The 22,911-nt window shown below is 28.7% G+C and overlaps 3 protein-coding genes across 3 annotated transcripts; 1 reads left to right on the top strand and 2 right to left on the bottom strand.

Annotated features, from left to right (window-relative positions):
• Positions 1-163: 163 nt before the first annotated feature.
• LOC8278953 (adenylosuccinate synthetase 2, chloroplastic) lies at positions 164-3,058 on the top strand. Its single transcript, XM_002526681.4, has 4 exons — positions 164-510; positions 953-1,645; positions 2,053-2,364; positions 2,600-3,058. Exons 1-4 carry the CDS (start codon positions 220-222, stop codon positions 2,768-2,770), a joined length of 1,467 nt encoding a protein of 488 aa, XP_002526727.1. The 5' UTR covers positions 164-219; the 3' UTR covers positions 2,771-3,058.
• Positions 3,059-4,535: 1,477 nt separating this feature from the next.
• LOC8278952 (transcription termination factor MTERF8, chloroplastic) lies at positions 4,536-6,580 on the bottom strand. Its single transcript, XM_015723898.3, has one exon. It carries the CDS (start codon positions 6,124-6,126, stop codon positions 4,912-4,914), a length of 1,215 nt encoding a protein of 404 aa, XP_015579384.2. The 5' UTR covers positions 6,127-6,580; the 3' UTR covers positions 4,536-4,911.
• Positions 6,581-14,759: 8,179 nt separating this feature from the next.
• LOC107261847 lies at positions 14,760-19,215 on the bottom strand (the record flags this gene model as incomplete). The annotated part of the gene is made up of 2 exons (XM_048380373.1): positions 14,760-15,465; positions 19,136-19,215. Coding segments are annotated over 2 exons (786 nt in total), but the record flags the coding sequence as incomplete, so codon positions are not given.
• Between the last annotated feature and the right edge of the window lie 3,696 nt (positions 19,216-22,911).

A 22,911-nucleotide genomic window follows, 5' to 3' on the forward strand; every position in this document is an offset into this window, starting at 1 on the left:
GAGCAAAACGGTCATCAGTCAAGCCGAATCTTTTGAAAGTCACCGCCGCTATAGAAAACAGAACCCGCGTCCACTCGACGCTATTTCCAGTGGGTCACGACTCCTTTGTCTGTCACCCGCAAGTCACTCTATCACTCTTCGTTCTCAATATAAACCCTCTCTTTTTGTCTTCTCTCTCTCTTTCCCTTCTCTCTCTCTCACTCTCAATTTCTTTTCACTATGAGCTTCACTTCTTCTCTGCGTCTGGACACAAACCCTATCACTTCACCAAAGTGGGTCCACCGTCAGGTCCCTCTCCGTCCCCATCGAAACTTCGTAGTATGCTCCATAAAGTCCCCCTCCACGCCGTCGTTGAATTTGGCTACTGACTCGGCCAGCACTGACTCACTGAGTCGAATAAATTCATTGAGTCAAGTATCGGGGGTGTTGGGTTGCCAGTGGGGCGATGAAGGTAAAGGTAAACTCGTCGACATCTTAGCTCAACACTTCGACATCGTTGCTCGTTGCCAGGTATTTTCATTTTGTTGCTTTTCCCCACACTATGTAATCTTTTAACCAAATCGCCAATACAAAAAAACAGGTGCTTTTTTTAATAATCAAATGAGTTTCTTCTTTTCTAGGACCAAAGTAAAAGGTATATTTTTTCTAAGACCCAAATTTTTATTTTTTAAAGGAAGTTATGTGTCAGAGATGCTAGCTTTCAGCGTAATTGAATTGTGGAATAGCTAATGTCTAGGTATGCTAGGAGACAAAAACGGTAAGCTTTTCTTTTGAAGACCAGATGAGAAAGAATGATTTGTGAATGAAGTTATGGGAGTAAAGATGCTACTTTTTAACGAATTTGTGTGGTAAAAAGATGCTAAGTTTTAGCATAATTGAATTGTTTGAATATGTGATACTTGAAAAACTGAAATCTATTGGGTTATATGATTTTTTGTTGATTGCAAAACAGGGTGGAGCTAATGCTGGTCATACCATCTATAATTCAGAGGGTAAGAAGTTTGCGCTTCACCTTGTTCCATCTGGTATTCTTAATGAGGACACTCTTTGTGTTATTGGGAATGGAGTCGTGGTGCATTTACCTGGTTTGTTTAAGGAAATTGATGGTTTGGAATCTAGTGGTGTTTCATGTACGGGAAGGATATTAGTATCAGATCGTGCTCACTTGTTATTTGATTTCCATCAAGAAGTTGATGGGCTTAGAGAAGCTGAGCTTGCTAAATCATTTATTGGTACTACTAGAAGAGGGATTGGACCTTGTTATGCCAGTAAGGCAATTCGTAATGGTATTAGAGTAAGTGATTTGAGGCACATGGACACTTTCCCCCAAAAGCTTGATATTCTATTATCAGATGCTGCTTCAAGATTTCAAGGTTTTAAATATGGCCCAGAAATGCTCAGGGAAGAAGTTGAGAAATACAAGAGATATGCAGAAAGGTTGGAGCCTTTTATTGCAGATACAGTGCATGTCATGAATGAATCTATTGAACAGAAAAAGAAGATTTTGGTTGAAGGTGGTCAAGCCACTATGCTGGACATTGATTTTGGAACTTATCCTTTTGTGACTTCTTCTAGCCCATCAGCAGGTGGGATTTGCACTGGTCTTGGTATTGCCCCAAGAGCTGTCGGTGATCTAATTGGAGTGGTTAGTAATTTACATTTTCTTTTTTTCATTCTTCTACTACTTTGTGTAGTATTTTTCCCCTCTTTTGGCTTACTGGAGATGCTTGAAAATCTTGTTTGCATTGCATAAGAGTTTGTTGGAGAATGTCTTGTTATTGTTAGTTGCATAAATAATAGTTAGTGTGCAATGATATATAATTAGTACGAATGTAAGACATTCCTTTTAGCATAGGAAATCTTTCTTGTGTCTTTAGGAGATCTATATGAGGTCTCAAGAGTGCATTTGTTTGCTTTTGTTATTATATATTTTTAGCTGAAATAAACTAGATAGAAAACCAATTTCAATGCTTTCAATAAATCACAAATAGTAAACATCTTAAATGGCTTTTTGGTGTTTTCTCAACCTGTTTGTGTTAATTTACCTTTCAGGTTAAAGCATACACTACAAGGGTTGGCTCCGGGCCTTTCCCCACAGAGATCTTGGGTCAAGGGGGTGACCTACTTAGGTTTGCTGGGCAAGAGTTTGGCACCACTACAGGTCGTCCGCGACGTTGTGGTTGGCTTGATATAGTTGCACTAAAGTATTGCTGTCAAATTAATGGATTTTCCTCTTTAAATTTGACCAAGCTTGACGTTCTGTCGGATCTTCCTGAAATTCAGTTAGGGGTTGCTTATAAACACGCTGATGGTACACCATTTAAATCATTCCCAGCTGATCTTCGTCTGCTTGAACAGTTGAAGGCAAGTTTATCTTTTATAAAGTCAAATACTTTTTATGCAATAGCTAGCCTTTACATCATTAATGGTGTTATTAGTACAAACCTGATGTCAAAATAGTGATCATCTGCCTAGTGTCTATATTCTATACTTTGTTCGCAGAAAAAAGTGTCTATACCTTTGATTGTAGACTAAAGTGTATCACCTATAGTGCTTTATGAAATAAAACTCTGTAATTATCTATTTCGGATTCGTGCAGGTTGAATATGAAGTTTTACCTGGATGGAAGAGCGATATATCTTCTATTAGAAACTATGCAGACTTTCCAAAAGCTGCACAACAATACGTGGAGAGAATAGAAGAGCTTGTCGGTGTCCCTGTCCATTATATTGGTGTTGGGCCCGGACGTGATGCTCTCATATACAAGTAATTCAACTGTTATTTCACTCATTTTGATATCAACTGCAACATTTTAACATTATCACTTTCAAGGAACATTTTTGGCCAGAACAAACAATTTTTAATTAGGTGAAGTGAATTAGCTATCCAATTCATGCTTTCCATTGGGAATTTACTTTGAATTGGATGTTTTCATTTGTTAAACCATTAGGAGATCTCAGTGGGGTTATTGTTTGTTTAATGCTATGTGGGAAAAGAAATTCAGTTCCAGTTATTTTTGGAGTGCTATAATATAGTTAAGCACCAATTTTTGTTTTTAGCTTTTGATATCATATTTTGTTGCAATGATTAGCACATGTCTTTTCTTTCTAGTAATAAGGAGCGCAGGAGAGGGGAAGGTAGGTATTTTAAAGGGGAAGGGAACAGAAGAGAATTGAAAGGGGAGGAAGATAAAATCTTTTACTTAGTAGTCAAGATGTATTGTCATTAAAATTATTGCAATAAAAAATATACATAATTAATGTTTAATTTTTTTCATAAATTTAAATTTTTTATATTCTAAATTTTGATTTATAAGGTTGATGAAAAAAGAAATCATTATCCTTCCTTTTATTCCCCTTATAAAACTTTTTAGGAAAACATGATGGCTTCTGGTTCCTCTTGCATAGTGCAAGTGGATGATAGGAAGATGAAAGAAAATCACTATCCGTGTGTTTATTTCTCTTTCTAAAATTTTTGGTAAAACAAAATTGTTTCTGGTTCCTCTTGCATAGTGCAAGTGTATATGAAGAATGGTTTAGGGGGGCTTCTAAAAAGAATGGACATAGGACACAAATATGACACTGAACTTTAAAAAATGTCAGTGTTTTCCCTTTCAGAAAAAGAAAATGCCAAGTGTCTCCAAGGGAAATTTCAATCCCTACTAGGTTCTTATGTGGGATTTGTCTTTGGAGACCTTGAATGAAATAAGTGGTTCGGCACACTGTACCTTCAAGTTTTTCATTCGATACTGGATTAAAAGAAGGAATCACTTTATAAGAAAACACGAAAGCAATAAAGAGAACTACACTGCCATAGACATGCCATTGCCAAACAATTGGAAGTGTTGAGATTCCAGCATGCTAAAATTAATCCAAGGCTTCAAAAAGAGAGCCATGCCAAAGCCACTGCTACTTGATGTGTCCCCCTGTGAATTCCAAATAATGTTAAAAAGAACTGCTTCAGTAATCATCAGCCAATGTGACCAAGGCACTACGTCCAAGATATGACCAACAACCTTATTGTAAATTTCCTGTATCTCTCAAGTTGCTTTCTGGTTATAATCTTTGAGAATCTGAGGACTGCTCAAGACATTGCTTAAGAAATGTGCAAAAGAAGAGCTCTCAAGCAAGACACATATCTCCTCTTGTATTCCTTTATCAAAATGAACAGCAAACTCCTATATATCCCAGTGACTTGCTCAATAAAGCAAAACGCTTATCATTGTCACCAAGAAAAAGCATTGTTAAACAAATAATTGTCAAACAGGAATTAACCTATGTTGCGTTTGGATATCAAGATTCAGACTCTGGATTTGGTTTTGTAACAAACCCTTTGTTAGGGAACTGCATAGAATTGTATTAATAAGGGTTTGAAATAACACCTAAACATAAAATGTATTTGAAATCCTTGTATTCAAAATTAAACATTTCAAAGTCAAATTTGGAAATCCAAATCAAAAGTATGGATTCAAACGCGGAGGTCAGTATTTCAATCAACACTAGATTTGAGAATAAACAGGATATGAAGACATGATCTGGGCTTAGGAATCAAATTCTTACTTCAAAGCATGTTAGCCGTGATGCACTCAACATGAAGTGTTAAAATCACTTATCAAGCAAAATTCTGAACATCTTCTCTTTCTCTTTTTTTTTTTTTTCTTTTTCTAGTCATTCATAAAATTGATGATATGGAAATAATACCTGTCGCTGCCAGTGTACTTTTATACAAAGGGAAACATGGCACACCAGCCCCTACAAATCCTTCAACTTCAACTCTTATCATCAAGACAATAACTTCAATATAAGCAAATATTTCATCTGTCTAAATAAAAGCCAGGATAATTGGTATCAACTTGTCCAGAAAATGAGAACCCTGTGTTGAAAAAACAAAGGCTTTTAAGCATGCATACAATCATTGCCTCTGCAGCTGCTTTTGTTCCGTCTTTCCTTTACCCTCACATTTAGCAACATTCAATTTCTTCTGATATAACTTCAACAAATGGGGAGCTTCTTCCTTGTAAGGTGTAACAAACTTATGCAGGAATAACTTGTCAGAAATCCTCAACGGTGTTGCTATGCTAGTCAATCTGATAAGATTTTTTGATAGCAGAACCTGTAAAACAGAGCACCGTGGTATAACTCTATTCTCCAAGCTCAATGCGATGAGGAGTGGATGTTTTGCAATATATGATGAATCCCACCCCATTTTATTGATATAATAGTCCATCATTTTCATTATCTTCTTCTCAGAGTACATCATAACCCATGGAAACTTCCCAAAAACCACAAGGGTCTCTTCTTGTGACCAACCCCACTTCTCATAAATATCAAATTTCTTTTCCCATGTTGATTTGCTCATTCCCCGCATGGCATGGATTGCAATAACAAAGCTTATTACAGAAGGATTTAACCCCAATCCTTTTACTCCTTCTATAATCTCAGCAAATCGATCCAACTTTGTCATTAATGTCGTCGGATGATACCTAAGCAGCCAAACAATACTTGACTGTGGCAATCCAGCCTCTTTCAGCAACTTCATATTACATATGGCGTAGCCTAGAGGTTGAGAAAGCATAATTTTTGGAAGCCGTTTTATTGCATAAACAACTTTGTCATTGGATGGAAGTAAATTTTGTATGAAATTAACAGCAGGAATTAATTGGTTTTCTATGCTAGTATGCAGAATCTCAGGGCACGCGGATAAGATTTTGGCAATGTCAGGGCCTGAGAATCCTTTAGAGTGAAAAAATTGGATTTTGGGCAAAAGGGTTCTCTCAGGATCTGAGGAAAGCACTGCTGGACGTGTATGGATAACTTTTGTGATCTGGGTCTTTGAGAATCCATGGCTCTTCAAAAAGGCAAGAGTAGAGTCCGGTTTATGTGGGGTTTTAAAGCGAAGATACTTAGAAGCTGAAAGAGCAGATTTTGGAGATAACCCACAATTATTAATGAGGTAAGTCACTATAAAAGACTGCTTATCAACACTCGCTTTGCTTGAGATGCATCTAACAGAAGATAATAATAAAGATGGGCACTTTCGAGAGCAACAAATTGCATGTGTTGGTGAAGCCCTAGTAGCACATTTTACATGGCGTAGAAATTTGCAGAGATGGGTATCACTGATCATTATCGGACTCAATCTTTTTACACTGAAAAATCCAAAATGAAGAACGAACTTACCCCTGATAATAAAATTGCAGACAACAGTTCACCACTGACAGCAACCGGTTTAATTGCGAATAACTTGTGACTTGAGCTGTCAATTGCAAATGTGCTGCTATTATGATTTCGAAGCTAAATTTTGAGCTTTAGATTTCTCAATCTTTTATTTCTAGGGTATAGTGTACTTCAGGGATTGTATATCTGGAGAAGTAAGATGTTTGTCAAATTTACTAATTATAGCCAATTCTTTTTTTTTTTTTTGAAAAATAAGAACCAATTCTTCTTTCAAGGCTATGAGCATTCCAAAAACCTCGTAAATCTATCATTTTTTTTCTTCCTAAAATGACTCTAGAGAAAATAACTCATAAGTAGCTTTTAATTTTATTTTTTCTTTAAAATTCACATTCTCTACTAATTCATTTCTTTCTCTTTTTATACTTTTAATAAAAAGTTAACTATATTATAAAATAAAAGTATTATTAGAATATATATATTTCAAGATAAATTAAAATAGAGATTAATTTTTTTATATTTTAATAGGGATATATAGAAGTATTGTTAAGGATGCTCTAAATATATAAGCGGCTCTTTAAATTTGTTCTATTTTTGCAGTTGGACCTTCTAATTCAACTTTAATTTAATTAGATTTTTCAATTTTATAAATTTTTATTTTTAACTCTTTCACTAACAATAATAATAAGAAATTAATATTATCATTGATGGTGTTAACTATAATATGGAAAATATATAATTGAGATTTTGAACTTATTATTTTTTATAATTGGTCTCTTGAATTCAACTTTGTTTCAATCACGAATTGTTATATTTAAACATTTTACAAACGGAAGTTAAGCGCGTTGAAATAATTTTATGTAAAAAGTGTATTCCATTAATTTATTAAATTCATTAAATAAAATAAGAAAGATATTTTCTAAAAACTAAAATGAACCATTGTAATCCTTTAGTTTTTTTGTCACAAAGGCCTTCTATTTAAGCTTACAGTTGATATCCACGCCAGAACATGTTTACTGCACGATAAAAACGATGAATTTTGTTTAGGAACTAAAACTCACAGTTTTACTTTTTATTTTATTTTATATTATTTACTTAATTTATATTTTAAATATATAATTATCTTATTTAGATTTATGTATTTTTTAGATGACGTAAAATGCACGTGTATAACATCTAGGGATAGCAGTTGGGCAGGTATTTCCGGGTACCCGATTCAATCGAACCTTATTAGGACAAATTTAGATAGTAGTAAACGAATTTAGGATTTAATTTTATTATTCATATTGAGTTCCGGTTTCAACATGCGAATATCTGTTATTCGAACCCTATTATGTAAACAGATACGGATACAGGGTACCAGCTATCTGTTTATTTAAACGGATATCCTACCCGTTTAAATAAATATTCTACCCACAGATACCCTACCCTATTAGACCTATTAAAAATATTTTTTATCATTTTATTTCTAATAAATATTAAACCTGACCTTTTATAAAAAAAAAAAAGGCCATTCTACCACTAAAGCATTTAATATTTTTTGTTAAAATGATACATACATATATATATAGACAAATACATATAAATATATATACATATACCTATACATATATATATATATATATATATATATTTATATACATATACATAGACATATATATACATTTATACATATATATACAATATGTATATATGTACATCTATATATACATACATATACATATATAAACATATATATAATACATATATATATACACATACATACACACATATATATATATATATATATATATATATATATGATATGAAATAAAATTATTAATTTTTATTAATTTTATTACTAGTGAAAATTAAATTTTACTTATTGTCAAAAAAAAAAATCATTTAGAAAGTATTACTATTAGTATCCAATCTATTAATATTTAAACTTATAATTATATAGTACTAATATGAAATTAATCATATATATATATTTATATATTTATATATTAAATAAATAATATTTATTAGTAATATATTTTTTAATTAATATGATTTCTTTTGTTAATCTCTTTAATAAAACCAACACTACGTCATCAATCATCATAATGCTAACTATTTATTCATATAGTATTATTATACTAAGATATAAGAGAATATTATATGAGTTCAAGAAAAAAAATTATTATAATGATCAACCCAACATATTAGCATTATTAACTTATGATTATGTAGTACTAATATGACATTAATTATATTTATTAAATAATTTTGACTAATTTTTATGTCTTTTAACTAATTAATATGATATAAAAGAATCCAATACCATATTGTTATACAGTAGAATTTAAGTTTTAGCCTTAAATTTTTAATTTTGATTAATAAATCTTACTTTTATATTAAGATAAAGTATTAATAAGTATATGTATTGTGTTATTATATTTAGAAATATAAGATAATTTTTCAAAACTTGAATATATTATATAATTTGATTTTTATTTTTATAATATCAAAACTCAATATTTATATGAAAATAGAAATATTATACATGAACTTAATAAATATTTTATTAATAAATTTTAAAAAATATATTTCTTTTATTAATAGATTAAAAAAAATATTACATGTAAATTGAAAATAAAAAAATATAGTTTTAAGTAAAACTACATAGTTTCAAAATAATTTACATAATTTAAATAAAACTACGTAATTTCAAAGTAATCTACATAATTTGAATAAAACTATGTAGTTCTAGTTCTGAATAAAACTACATAGTTTTGATATACCAGACTAAACAAAATCTATCACAAACTAAACCGTAATTCTATTCTCGTTTTCTCATCTCTAACTCACATAAACCCTCTTTGTCACGACCCCATCTGTGGGCCCATGACCGGCACTATGGAATAGGTAGGCGTAAGGCCACCGAATCCCGTAGTAAGCCTGACACTCACTGACTTAAACAAATCTCATCTCAATTAATGTTATTAATGTCATAATTATCTTAACAATTAAATTTTACATAACTAATTCGGTCTGCTAGAAGAATTTGGCGAGACCCGAAACTCAGAAAATTTATAACTGATACATCTACTGTTACTACTGCGGAGAATCTAAGATTTTACAAATTAACATACCAAATCGAATACACCACCCGATGATGAAGGAGTCGGGTTACTAGATAAGAGTCGCGGGAAGAGTAACAATCACGGATCTGAAAAACAGTAAAAATGAGACGGTCAGTCTCGAGAGTGAGTTAAAATCAAATAATCTAGAGACTATTGCAGTCTTCACAGAAAATATTAGTTATTCGAATCAATATATCAAACCCTGAACATAAACACAAATCATAATATCATCATACCATAATAAAGAAAATAAATAAATAAATAAAAATATATTTTTACTTTTACGGGATGAGTAGCTCAGTAGAACCCTAACCCCAAATTCTAGTAGCCTTTTGGCTCTCTTAATCCAATAAGACTCGCGCCCATAGAGCAATGCTCGACCAGGGACCTTACCTCTAGTCTGGTCACTTAAGTATCCAAATAAGCCGGCGCCCAGAGAGCAATGCTCGACCAGGGACCTTACCTCTGGCAATTTACTCAAATCAGCCCAGAGAGCCATACTCGACCAGGGCAAAACTCATAATAATCTTGTTACCTGTCCATGATCATTACTGGTGCGCACGCGGTCCTGATGTAACCCATCAGGTGGCATGTTCTACGAAAGCCACATTTTCCAAATCGCAATCATCACATTTAATAAATATCATTATCTAAAGAAATCATTCAATACATATCGAAATAAAAATTAAAAATTTAGGGTAAAGCGACATGCAATTCGTGTAGAAAAATAATAATAATATTTGTATTATTATAACGTTACTAATAATAATATTGATATTATTTTCAATAATTAATAATCAAGTGAAATTTATTTATATTGCAATACTAATAATCATATTAAGCATAAATTTCTAAAATAGCATATTAAATTCAGATTTAGCAATAGTGCAACGATTAAGTGACTTTAACTCACAAATTTGACACGTTCTGCAGTTCGCTCCTACGCCTCGGGTAGAGCTGGCAGGAAGACTGAATTATCTAGTAACAAAAGATATACAATTAATAAACATTCGTAAATTTTTCCTAAACTTAGACCCTAGAGTAGAGTGCCTAAATTTAAATTAGACTCGAGGAATCTGCAGAAAATCTACAGAACCTCCCCTAAATTACGGATATTTACCCCCCGTAAAATGGGTCCAGGACCTGCCAGAAAAACACTACAAATATCCAACAATTCAAAACAACGGGAATCGGGTCTTCAGACTTCACATTTTTTCCGACTCCGCCACACATCACAAAACACAACCAAGGCAGGCAGTCCGACAAATAATTATTTTTGACTCACAAATATCATCTAATACACAACACAATTCAATAGACACACAATTAAACCAAGAATTCCAAAATTAACGGGCCAGAGAAAATTACCGAAACGCTTGATCGCTCGGTCGACTCGCCTCCAGCCGCCGGAGTCCGATCGACGATCCGAACACACCATCGGACTCGAAATGACGCGCTGATGATGATTCCCGATTCCGATTTTCTGATCCCCGATCATCCAGAGAGATTTTCGGACGATCTCGGCCGTCGATTTGCAAACGAAGTCCGATCGCCACGAAACCAGTGCCATTGCGAAGCTTGAGCTGAGAAGAGTCGGGATATGTCCTCTGATCATCCATCCTCCGCCGGAGCTCGCCGGAAAAGCTAAAAAATGCTGGCTGCCCCTCCTAAATTCACTTTACCGGATCTTCCGTCTCTGGCCACCACAGGCGTCGCCGCTGGTGCCAAAAGCGAGCCCTCACCGAGAGGAGCCGATCACGACCCGACTCAGCCGCCAACGCCGCCGGAAACGGCTGAAATGGCCTCTAGAAGTCGTTGCCCTTTGCGCGATTCCGGATCATATGCTCACCGTCGGCCACGGCTCCACGCCCGGATCGGCCTCGATGCCCGCGTACTCCACCTTCCTCTTCTCCCCCGCGCGTATCCTCTCTCCCCGATTCTTCTTCTCTTTTCTTCTTCTCCATATCGACAAGTAGCTCTTGAACTTTCCTTCATTACCATTAGGTCCCTTAACTTTTTTAATTATGATTTAGCCCTACAACTTTTTTTAATTACTTATAATTTCGTCCAGTGAAATTCAATTTAACCCCTAAAGTTTTATTTAGCCTTTCAATTAAGCCCCTAACTATTTAATTTGGGACAAATTAGAATTATTGAAAATATATAATTACATAAATACCCTTGACCGACATATTTATTTACAAAAATACCAAACTTACAAATTTCCATTAAAACCCCATAATAATAAAATTATACTTTTAATCCTTATTCCAAAATAAATTTCTAATTTAGTCCTAACACACAATTAAATTAAATAGCCAATTTGCTAAATATTTTCTAACTTAAAATTAAATACCACTAGCTAATTAAAATATCAATTTTTCCAAAATTCTTTTATAAAAACACCCTTTACAAATTCTTTCATAATTCTCCAATATATAATATATATATACATTTGGAAAAAATTTGAATAACCAAAAATATAATTTATTCGTCAAATAATTTACTTAATTAATTTCTTAAAGATCCAATTAATTGGGTATAGAAAAATAACTCATTTAATTGTCTAATATTAAAATTTATATTAAATCATTTCAAATTAAACCAAATAAAAATAAAATAAAACTAATTTAAATAAAAACTCATTTATTAATTATTATTAATATAATCATTATTAAGGAAAAAATTTCGGGTATTACACTCTCAAAGTCTCCACCATCCACCCCCACAAACCATCTTCTTCACGCCACTGATGTTGCCGTCCATGCCGCCTCATGCTGTTGATGTTGTCTTTCGTGTCACCTCACGCCGCTGTTATTCTCTTCCGCCACTTCGCGCTTGCCCTCTTCGCCGTTGTCGGTAGTGTTGTAGTCTTAATACACTTCTATAGTGTTTTAGCTAAATAACATATTTTATTTTTAAAAAACCCTTTTATCAACTAAAATTGAAAATAAAACTTTAGTGTTTGTTTGGTCTATTTGAGCTTTTATGATTTGCTAGATGCTGAATGTTTTAATAAAATAAAAATTTAGTATTATTGTAAACAAAATTGAAAATTATTATTAGTGTTTTAGCTAAATAAATGACTTTAGGCTAATTTTTATTTAATTAAGTTCTTGTATGGAGTCATGAATATGAACTATGTATTCTTTTTTTGATAAAATGGAAGCCTATTTGAGCACGGTTAATATGAGCATTGAAGAAGTTGCAAAAACTTGTTTAGGAGTTAAAACTATTTTATATTAATATTTAGGATATATTTAAATCTATTATTTAGTATTTAAGATGCTAATTGTGTTTTTTTTTTCTAATGTGATAAATAAGCACTTTGAAGGAGTTGGAAGAATCACAAATAATAATAAATAGGCTAAATGACTAAATAAATTCAAATATTTTCATATTTTTTCAGATATATCCAAACCTTTTAATTTTTACAATTTTATCCTAATTTAGAAAATTGATTTTAATTGTATTCGGTCGGGTTAAATAAATAAATTGGTTTGTGTCTATGGTTGACGTGTCTGCTACCTGGGAAAAGAATAATTTTTTTAATTACTTATATTATTTATGATGTGGAAAGTAAAAAAGAGAGTACAATTTAAATTTTTTTTATTATCAATTTAAAACTCTAATTTTTGAGATGAAGAAGAACATTTCTAAAAATATTACAAATTGAGGGAGAATTGCAGTAGCTCGAAGTTTTATAAGATGGATTTATATTACATGCCACATAAGCAATGATATTATTGAAAATACTCTTTCCTTTTCCTAGTTGGCAAACACGTCAACCAAACAGACAACTCAAATTCTCAATTTAACCCAGTTGGATACAATTGAAATCAAGTTTTGAAATTAGGATAAAATTGTCGAAATTAGAAGGTTTGTATAAAATTAAGAAAACGCGAAAAGGCTTGAGTTTATTTAGTAATTAACTCTAATAAATATTGCATTTTATTTACTTTTTATTATCTATAACATTATTTTAAATTCTATTGAATTTATGTTTGGATTGTATTAATGTATTAAACATTTAATGTTGAATACATAGACTTGATTAGTTTATATTTTGTAATTTTTTTATTTTTATTAATTTGAATTATTGTAAACGAGTTCGTAAACTGGTACTATTTAATTACCTAAATATTTATATAAATGGATTTTTAACGGATAGGGTACCGACTACTTATTTAAATGACTATAAAATTTATTTATACTCATTTAATTGAAACAGATTTTAATCGGGTTCGGGTAGTATGCGGGTATTCCTATTAGGATTTAGGACGGGTTCGAGTAACGAGAATAACTTTTTAAATAAATTTAGGACAGGTTCGGATAAGTATAATTTAAATGGGTTCGGATTTGGATAGCATTAAATGGGCGAGTACCTATCATTTGCTGTCCCTAATAACATATATGACTGAAGAGGTTAAAAATAACAACCAATAAAGTTAAAAGGTATAACTGAATAAAGATTGAGTTCAGAAGACCAATTGTAAAAACAACATAAATTTAGGAGACTTTTTATATATTTAGCCATTATTTGATATTTAAATATATCATTATTTTATTTAAATTTATGTTTTTTTTTCATATGGTATAAAATTTACGTGCATAACATATATAATTAAAGGAATTAAAAACAATAGCGGGTAAAATTAAAAAATCTAATTAAATTAAAATTGGGTTGAATGGCTAACAGCAAAAATAGGATAAATTCATAGGATCATTTATATATTTAGCCTTTTCTTAGCTTTCCTTCATAAGTTTTCAAGCGTGGCATCAATCATAATTTCTTATTTGCATGAGGGGAAAAATAATATTGAACATATATTTAACTTCAGCCTCTTTGGACAGAATTTTTGCAGATCTTATAAAGTTTTAAAACCTCCAATCCTTGTTTTTGAGAACAAAGTATAATTCAGGAATAAAAGTTTTTGAAAATTTCTAAAAATTTTCAAAACACTTCAAATCTCAATCCATTAAATGGGTGGCTTGAGGAGGTCTTTAAAGAATGCTCTATTTTGCAATTGAGAATAAACTCAAGACATGAAGCCATGATTTGGGGATAGGAATCAGTCAAATTCTTACTCCAATGAATAATAGCAGTGAACAGTGATGCACTAGAAAGGAAAAAAAAAAAACTATGAAGCCCATTTTATCAAGCAAAATTCTGAACCTTCTGTTTTATTTTTTTAGCTTGCCATCCATAAACTGATGTTATCGAAAATAGTTTCTGTTGCTGCAAGAGCGCTATTGTGCCAAAGGAAACAAGGCTACCAACCTCTGTAAACCCTTCTTATCATCAAACACAAATGCAATTGTGAGCAAATATGTCATAGAGTGTGAATAGAAGCCAGGACCATTAGCATCAGATCAAACCAATTCGTATGGGGACATGAAAACTTGTTTCCTAAAAAGAAATGGACTTAAGCTGTCATTCTATAATTACAGCCACAACTGCTTCAACCCAGTCAATCCTTTACCGCCTTGCCTCACACTTAGCAACATTCAACTTCTCCTGATATAACCTCAACAAGTTGGGAGCTTCTTCCCCATAAGGCATCACAAACTTATGCAGGAACAACTCTTCAAAAATCTTCAATGATGTTGCTAAGCTAGTCAATCTGATTAGACCTTTTGACAACAGAACCCGTAAAACAGAACAGCATGGTATAACCCTCTTCTCCAAGCTCAGTGAGATGAGTACTGGATGATTTGCAACGGATGATGAATCCCACCTCATTTTGTTGATATAAAAGTCCATCATTTCCATTATCTTTTTCTCAGAGCACATCATAACCAGTGGATACTTCCCAAAAGCGACAAGAGTTTCTTCCTCAGACCAACCCCACTTCTCATAAACATCAAATTTCTTTTTCCATGTGAATTTCCTCAATTTCCTCATTACACATATTGCAGAAACAAAGTTTTTTTGCGAAGGATTAAGCCCCATTTCTTTTATTTCTCCTACAATCTCAGCAAATCGATCCAAGCTTGTTATAAATATCATAGGATGCGCTCTAAGTAGCCAAACAATACGTGAATCTGGTAATCCACTGTCTTTTAACATTTTGATATTAGGTACGACATAGAATTCAAGATGAGAAAGCACAATGCTTTGAAACTTTTTAATAGCACAAATAACATTCTCATCATATGACAGTAAATAATTTTTTTTTTCATTATTTATTTATTATTTTTTGCACTAAAATAAATGCAATATTTTTAAATTTTATTGTTAGGAAGTTATTAAAAAATAATTAAGATCTTTTTATTTTTCATTGTTTAGTATTTAATTATTTAACATGAACTATGAGTGAAAAATATAAAAATAATATATAAAACAAATTAAAAAATTATTAATTATTAAGTTTATTGTGAATATAATAATTAAGTTTTTATTATTGTTAGTATCTTTAGTGTCTTTTCTTAAAAACAAGTAACTTTTGTGTCATTGCTTCACTTTAATAGTGTTAGACTGTCTCTATTTTATTATCTTAAATATTATACATTAGTGTGATGTATGACTATTTTAGTGTCTTAACTTTTTATTCTTATTATTATTTTCCGTATTTTTTCTTGTTACATGAAATACTTTTATTAGCTTTGGATAAAAAAAGTTAAAGAAAACACATAAATTTCTATTTATTTATTTATTATCTCTTTCACTAAAATAAATGCAATATTTTTTAATTTTATTGTTAGGAAGTCATTAGAAAAATAATTAAGGTCTTTTTATTTTTCATTGATTTAGTATTTAATTATTTAACATTAACTATGAGTGAAAAATATAAAGATAATATATAAAATAGATTAGAAAAATTATTAGTCGTGAAGTTTATTTTGGATATTGTAATTAAATTTTATTATTAGTAGTATCTTTTGGTGTCTTTTGTTTAGAGCAAGCAACTTTTGTGTCCTTGCTTCAATTTAGTAGTGTTAGATTGTCTCTATTTTAGTATCTTAAATATTTTATATTAGTGTCATGTTTGACTATTTTAATGTCTTAATTTACATGCTTTGTTGTGTGTTAGTATCACTTTGTTGGATATGTATCAGTAAATTGTGAGTAGCTTTGTGGAGTTCTCCCATCCCTCATTATATGTACCATATCAGAAGCCTGAGTTTGGAGAGTTTGGAAAAGCGTTTATCTATATTTTAATTTTTATTTTGAATGACTTTAAAATTTTTAAATTAATTTCTTAGAAAAAATAAATGAATCGATATTTTTTTAAAAATATATTTTAAAAAATAGTTTATAAATAAATTTAAAAATCAATATACTAAATTAAAAAAAATTTAATCTATTTTTTTAATATCCAATTGCAATTCCAAACAGATTTTTAAAAGTTTTCAAAATCTTAAGTTTTGTTTTAAAAAAGAAATACTAATTCTTTTATTTTTAAAATTTTCAAATTTCTATCCACCAAATAGGTTAAGAAAAATGAGAGTTTAAATTCTTTTATTTTTTATTTTATAAAATCTTTTTTAAAGAATTGATTTTAAAAAAATATTATTAAAAGTATAGTCTTTAAATCATTTCAATATATCATAAATTATACAGTATCATATAAATTTATAAAGACTATTTAATAATTTATTAATAAAATTAATTTCTAGTTTAGTCGATTTTATATACAACTTAGTTATTAATCAGCTAAATATATTATTTTATTTATTAAAGATTTTTATCTATTTTTAGAATTTAACTGATGATACTTGATAATTATAAAATTCATATGTAATTTTATTTTGTATAAATAATTAAAAATTATATGTAAATTTATTTATATTTTAAATTAATATAATGACATATAAAATTAATAAATTATTTGAAATAATATTAATTAATTATCAATAATTAAAATATAAATTTATAATAATATAACTCCACAATAATACTTTAATAAAATCTATTATTCTTTTATGAAAGTCATTTTTCAAATAAAAAACAAATAGGACTTAAATAAAATCTAAATTTAGCTAATTTGTTGGCGAATTGTATAATTACTCTTATCATTTTAATTATATATAAAAATATAAAAATGAATTTATAAAAACTAATAGTCATAATTATATGTCATATATGTTAAAATAATTATTATTTATTATAAGTGTCATTCCTAATTAAATATAAAAATTACCTTAAAATGTTTTATATATGTATATTGAAAACAATTGCACTAATAATATTTGAATTTTCAATCTTTACTATTTTCGCTACCTGGTCTATATTTATAGAAACAATTTTGGTTTTAATCCTGTTTAGAAACTGTCCCAAGGCAAGAATAAAAATAAGGAAACTTTTCAAAAATATTCTTAAATCAACAAAAAAATATCATTTTTGCTGTGTAAATATTTTTTTTCAAAAATATGTTTTTTTACTTTTTTTTTTTTTTGAAAATTACAGTGTGGTTATTTTTTAGTTGTTTTATAAAAAAAATCAAAGAAAAGCCAAAAAAAAAAAACAATACCGTACTTTTCAAAAAAAAGTTAAAAAAATCATATTTTTGATATTTTCATGCAGTAAAAAAAAAAAAGATTACACCATATTTTTTATAAAAAATAAAAATATATAGGTAATTTTTGTAATTTTTCCTAAAAAAAATGAATTTTTTTCCTACAGTAGAGAAAATGGATCTAGAGTTTTTACAAGAGGAATGCCACTTTTCCGGTATGCCATATTGCCAACTCTATGAATACACAAAATCTCAAAATAAAAAGCTAAAAGGCTATTGAGTGGGCCGATAATACATTAAACAAAAAGACAATGCCATCACAAAAGGGATAGTTTTCATTTGAAGCTTAGTCTGATTTGAAAATTTTGTTGCTCAGTAGAAAAGGCCAGTCTTGATTCATAGTTCATCAGCTACCAAGGGATTATATTCAGATGTCTATGCCATCAAGATGGAGAAGATTATAATTATTCTCACCAGGAAAACCAATGCTACAAAACAACATAGAAATCATCCGAGTGTCTTTAGTGAATGCTCTATTTTGCACCTGGGAACATGGTTCTGGGATAGTGATGCCTTCAGGAGAAAGAATTTGTGAAGACCACCTTATCAAGCAACGTTCTGAATTTTGTTTTTCCTATTTCTAGCCTGCCATTCATAAAACTGAAGTTATCCAAAATAATTTCTGTTGCTCCAAGCATACTACTGTGCCAAAGCAAACATGAGGCACCGACCCTTGTAAGTCCCTTCAACTTCTTATGATCAAAGACAAAAACAACAAAACTAATTATCAGGGTCAATAAAAACTTGTGTCAGAGAAAAGGATTTTAAGCATATTACGGCTACCACCAGAACTGCTTCATCCCCATTTCACCTTTACCTTTGCTAGCATTTAGTAACACTCAACTTCCTCCTGATGATTAACTTCGGAGCTTCTTCCTCATAAGTCAAAGGTTTCAGAAACTTATGCAGGAACAGGTTATCAGAAATCAATTAGCAACAACGAAGCTAAGCTAGTCAATCTGATTAGTAATTTAGACAGCGCAACCTGTATAACAGAACATTGTGGTATAACTCTCCTTTTTAAGCTCAATCTGATGAGTAGTGGATATAGTGCAATAGATGAAGACTCCCATTCCATAATTTTCTAGTAAAGGATTTAACCCTATCCCCTCTACTTCTTCAATAAATATATGTCATCAATTTGAGCTTATTAATAAAGAAGTAGGATGATATTTAAATAGCCAAACCATACTTCATTCTGGCAATCCACTGTCATGCAATGTTTTAATGTTAGATATGACAAAGATATCAATGTGGGGAAGCAGAATCTATGAAAGGCATTTTAGCACAGATAACACCCTTATCGCATTGAAGAAAACTTCTGAATGATATTAAAAAAGCTGGGATTAGCTGGTTTCGCAAGCTATAATGTAGAATCTTATGGCATACAGATAAGATTTCAGGTGTAAAAATACCTTATCAAGCAAAAATTTAAACTTTTGTACACTCTGAATCTGCTATTAAACCTGATGTAATAAATAATTGATACCTATTGCTGCTGAAGACAATCGCTCAACAGAACATGGCACATTACCCCTATTAATCCTTCAACTTTCACTCTTACCAAGAGTAAATCAAACAAAGAACCACTAGTATCAAGTTAGACCAAGTTTTGCAATAACATGAACAATTATGTTAGTAAGGGATCACAAGCAGGCATACTCTAATTGCTTCTACAACTGCTTTTATCACTGTGTCTTTATGTCCTCACATCACATTTAGCAATGTTCAACTCCTCCTGATATAACTTCAATAAATGGGGAGCTCGACTATGTTAACTGATCTTTCCACAAATGTAAAATCACAATTGCCTATTATCATTTCCTAAGGATTTACAACTATTCAGATTGTTAGGATTGAGAAATGAATGATTTAATAAAGTCTATAATTTTAATTTAATTTTATTATTTAGAAAATAAAAAATAGTTTAAATTTTATAGATTTTAAGATATTTTTCATTTTTTAAAACTTTTTATTTTTAAGGATTTTAATTTTTTTATTTAAGACGATAGAAATTTTAAAATTTACTATTTAAATGATTGATGAATTATTATAATATTTTTTTATTTTAATATTATTTTTAATAACATTATATAATTTATATTATTTAAATAAATATAATTTAAGGATCTATAAATTTAGTTAAATACATCAATTCTAAAAATATTTCAACCTAAACGATATCTAAAAATCGAATTATCAGTGCTGGGACGAGAAAGAGCATTGATGATAATGAATAAGAAAATATAGCTAGATTTGTTTACGTTAATTATTTATGCTTTGCTCCTTTTCTGTTATTTGAGTAAAAATATACGTTGTGGGAGCATTTATGGAACTTATTATATAAGAAAAAGTTTAAAAAATTACTCTGTAATTTTGACCTTTTAATTTGAGGGACAGCGAAATTTTTATATTAAAAAATAATACAATTTTTTTAATATTTTTTAGATATTTTATTATTATTTATATAGTTTTAATGTATTTAATATAAATTATTTTTAATATTCATACATCTGAATTATCAAAAGACAATAAAATCGATCCAATGGAGTGTATTTTCTTTGAAAAATTTAGACTTTGTTAATTCAAGAAATTTAAATAATTTTTATTTATTTTTCTATTATGTTATTAAGTTTTATATAATTTTAAGTTCTAGGATCAAACTTTTTTTGAATGAGAATTTTTTAATTGGAAAAGGAAAATATACCCACTAAAGGAAATAACATGATTTATCGGCTAAAACAGTTATTTATTATTAATTTTTTTATTCACTTGCATCGTACGTGAATATTAATTATTAGACTCGTTATTATTTAAAAAATAAAATAAAATATAAATTTTAATATTATAAATATTTTTATTGTTAAGATAATGACAAAATTCTTTTATTATAGTAAATTTATTTATAAAAATAAACTAATTTATAACTTATACAATTTATGCTAATCATTTTTACAACTAATAATAAATAAATTTAATATATTATTAAAATTTAAAAATTCACATATAGTGTAAAAGTATATTAATTTAATAAAATAGTATAGTAATATTAAAATTAACATTTCTAATAAGGGTAATGTAATAAGACTTTCTCTATTTAACTTTCATCAAACTTTTTTTTTATTAAATCTCTATTCTAGTATTGATATACATTAAATCTTGACTTATCACTTTTTTTCAATTTTTTTCTTCTTCTTTTTTTTTTTATAATATTATTTATCACTATCATTATAAAATTCGTATATTATCAACTACAACATAGAGTTACCATGAAACATATTAATTATTAATATATCAATTTTAGAAAATAATATTATAAAAATATTAATCTATTTTAGATTTATTTTTTTAGCTTCATCCTAATTCATTTTTTGTATTTCTTATTTTACATTTTCCTTAAATATTCAAAATTTTGATTTTTCATAGAGGATGTTAATATATAAAGTTGGTGATTTATTTTGAATTTGTCATGTCAGTTATAAACAGTTGTGCAGTTAATTAATTAACAAATTCATATCTTAGTACCAATAAATTTTAATAATTAGTTGAATTATTAAAATAAATAAAATATTAAATAATTTATGTATTATAATTAAATTATACTTCTTTCTCGTTTTGATGATTAAACTTTTATTAATTTATAATAAAAATTTACAATTAAAACTAGATACTCAAACAAAAAACTTATTCAAATAGACTCAAAAAAAATCTTCAACTTCTTAATTGTAAGTAAAAAAAAATCTAAATTTAAATATCTTTCAACACAGCTGAAGCTTAATGATGTTCCCATGAATATAGCTAATACATTACAAAAACTGATTTAATAGTTATTCAAGGAAATTGTAATGGCTTTTTTTTCGTTTTCTATAAAAAAAGATTTAATCCTTTTATTTTCAATATTTTAACATTCTATCTCGATATTCTATTTCAACATGTGATATGCATTATGTGAAAAGATCCATTCCAATAAATGTTAATTGCACTAAAATGGTACCAAATGTATGTAAGTTCTTTTCTTACTTTTTTCTGTTGCCTTTTCCTTTTTTTTTAAAAAAAAAAAATAATTTTTTCCATTTTTTTATTTATAATATTTTAATATTCTTAGTTGTATATAAATTTTAAATAATTTTTTAAAGATTTTTATTCATAATCTATTAGTATCTTACTTGTATATAAATTCTATTCCTATATTACAACTATATATTATCTTTGTTTATTAATTATATTAAATTATTAAAAGACAAAATTAACCAATAAATATTAATATAGTATAAATACTAATAATCACCTAAAAATAATATAATTATTTAACCTATGCTAGAAAAAATATGATATAGTGATTAAGGATGTAACCATTAAACAAAAGCTACTGTTACATCAAAAGATAGCTAGTATCATAACTAGAGTTAGCACAATAATGACAGCTGATTATGGTGAATATATATTTTGTTAAATTTCTGGAATATTACTTTTTTTTTTCTAATTTGTGCATCAATATTGATTAAAAAAATATTAACCAATTTCTTAATAAGTTTTATTAAAATTTTCATTTAATTTAAATTTGATTTCTATTAGGTCTTATTTATTTGTAAATTTGTCAACAAACTATTTAAACAGACATATCATATTAACAATTTAACTTCAAAAAGTATTTTTTTGAGACATTCAATTTTTTATCATAATCATAATTATAATATATATAAAAATATAAAGAGACAAATAAATAAAATTACTGAAACATGCTTATAATCAATGTTGTTAATATTGATTGATTTAATCTTTAATAATTTAATATAATCTATAAAAAAAATAATATGTATTAGTAATATAGGGATAAAATTTGTGTTAAGATTAGTTAATTTGGTCTTTTAATAATTTAATATAATTAACAAAAGATAATATATAGTAGTAGTATAGGAATAATATTTATATATAACTATAATACTAAAAGATTATGAATATAAAAATCAAATAAACATTTATTTAAAATTTGTAATAATAATTAATAAAAAATAATATGTAGTAGTAATATTGGGGTAAATAAAGTAATAATAATCAATAAAAAATATAATATAAAAATAAAGGTTGTATACAACTAGAATACTAATAAAT

This window comes from Ricinus communis, chromosome 10 (assembly GCF_019578655.1).
Source record: "Ricinus communis isolate WT05 ecotype wild-type chromosome 10, ASM1957865v1, whole genome shotgun sequence".
NCBI classification, from domain to species: Eukaryota; Viridiplantae; Streptophyta; class Magnoliopsida; order Malpighiales; family Euphorbiaceae; genus Ricinus; species Ricinus communis.

Excerpts from the sequence above, each read along its gene's own strand:
- LOC8278952 (XM_015723898.3), bottom strand. The coding sequence starts at position 6,126 with ATGATCAGTGATACCCATCTCTGCAAATTTCTACGCCATGTAAAATGT.
- LOC8278953 (XM_002526681.4), top strand. The coding sequence starts at position 220 with ATGAGCTTCACTTCTTCTCTGCGTCTGGACACAAACCCTATCACTTCA. Across the intron at positions 1,646-2,052 it reads TCGGTGATCTAATTGGAGTG|GTTAAAGCATACACTACAAG; the intron begins GTTAGTAATTTA and ends TTTACCTTTCAG. Across the intron at positions 2,365-2,599 it reads GTCTGCTTGAACAGTTGAAG|GTTGAATATGAAGTTTTACC; the intron begins GCAAGTTTATCT and ends GGATTCGTGCAG.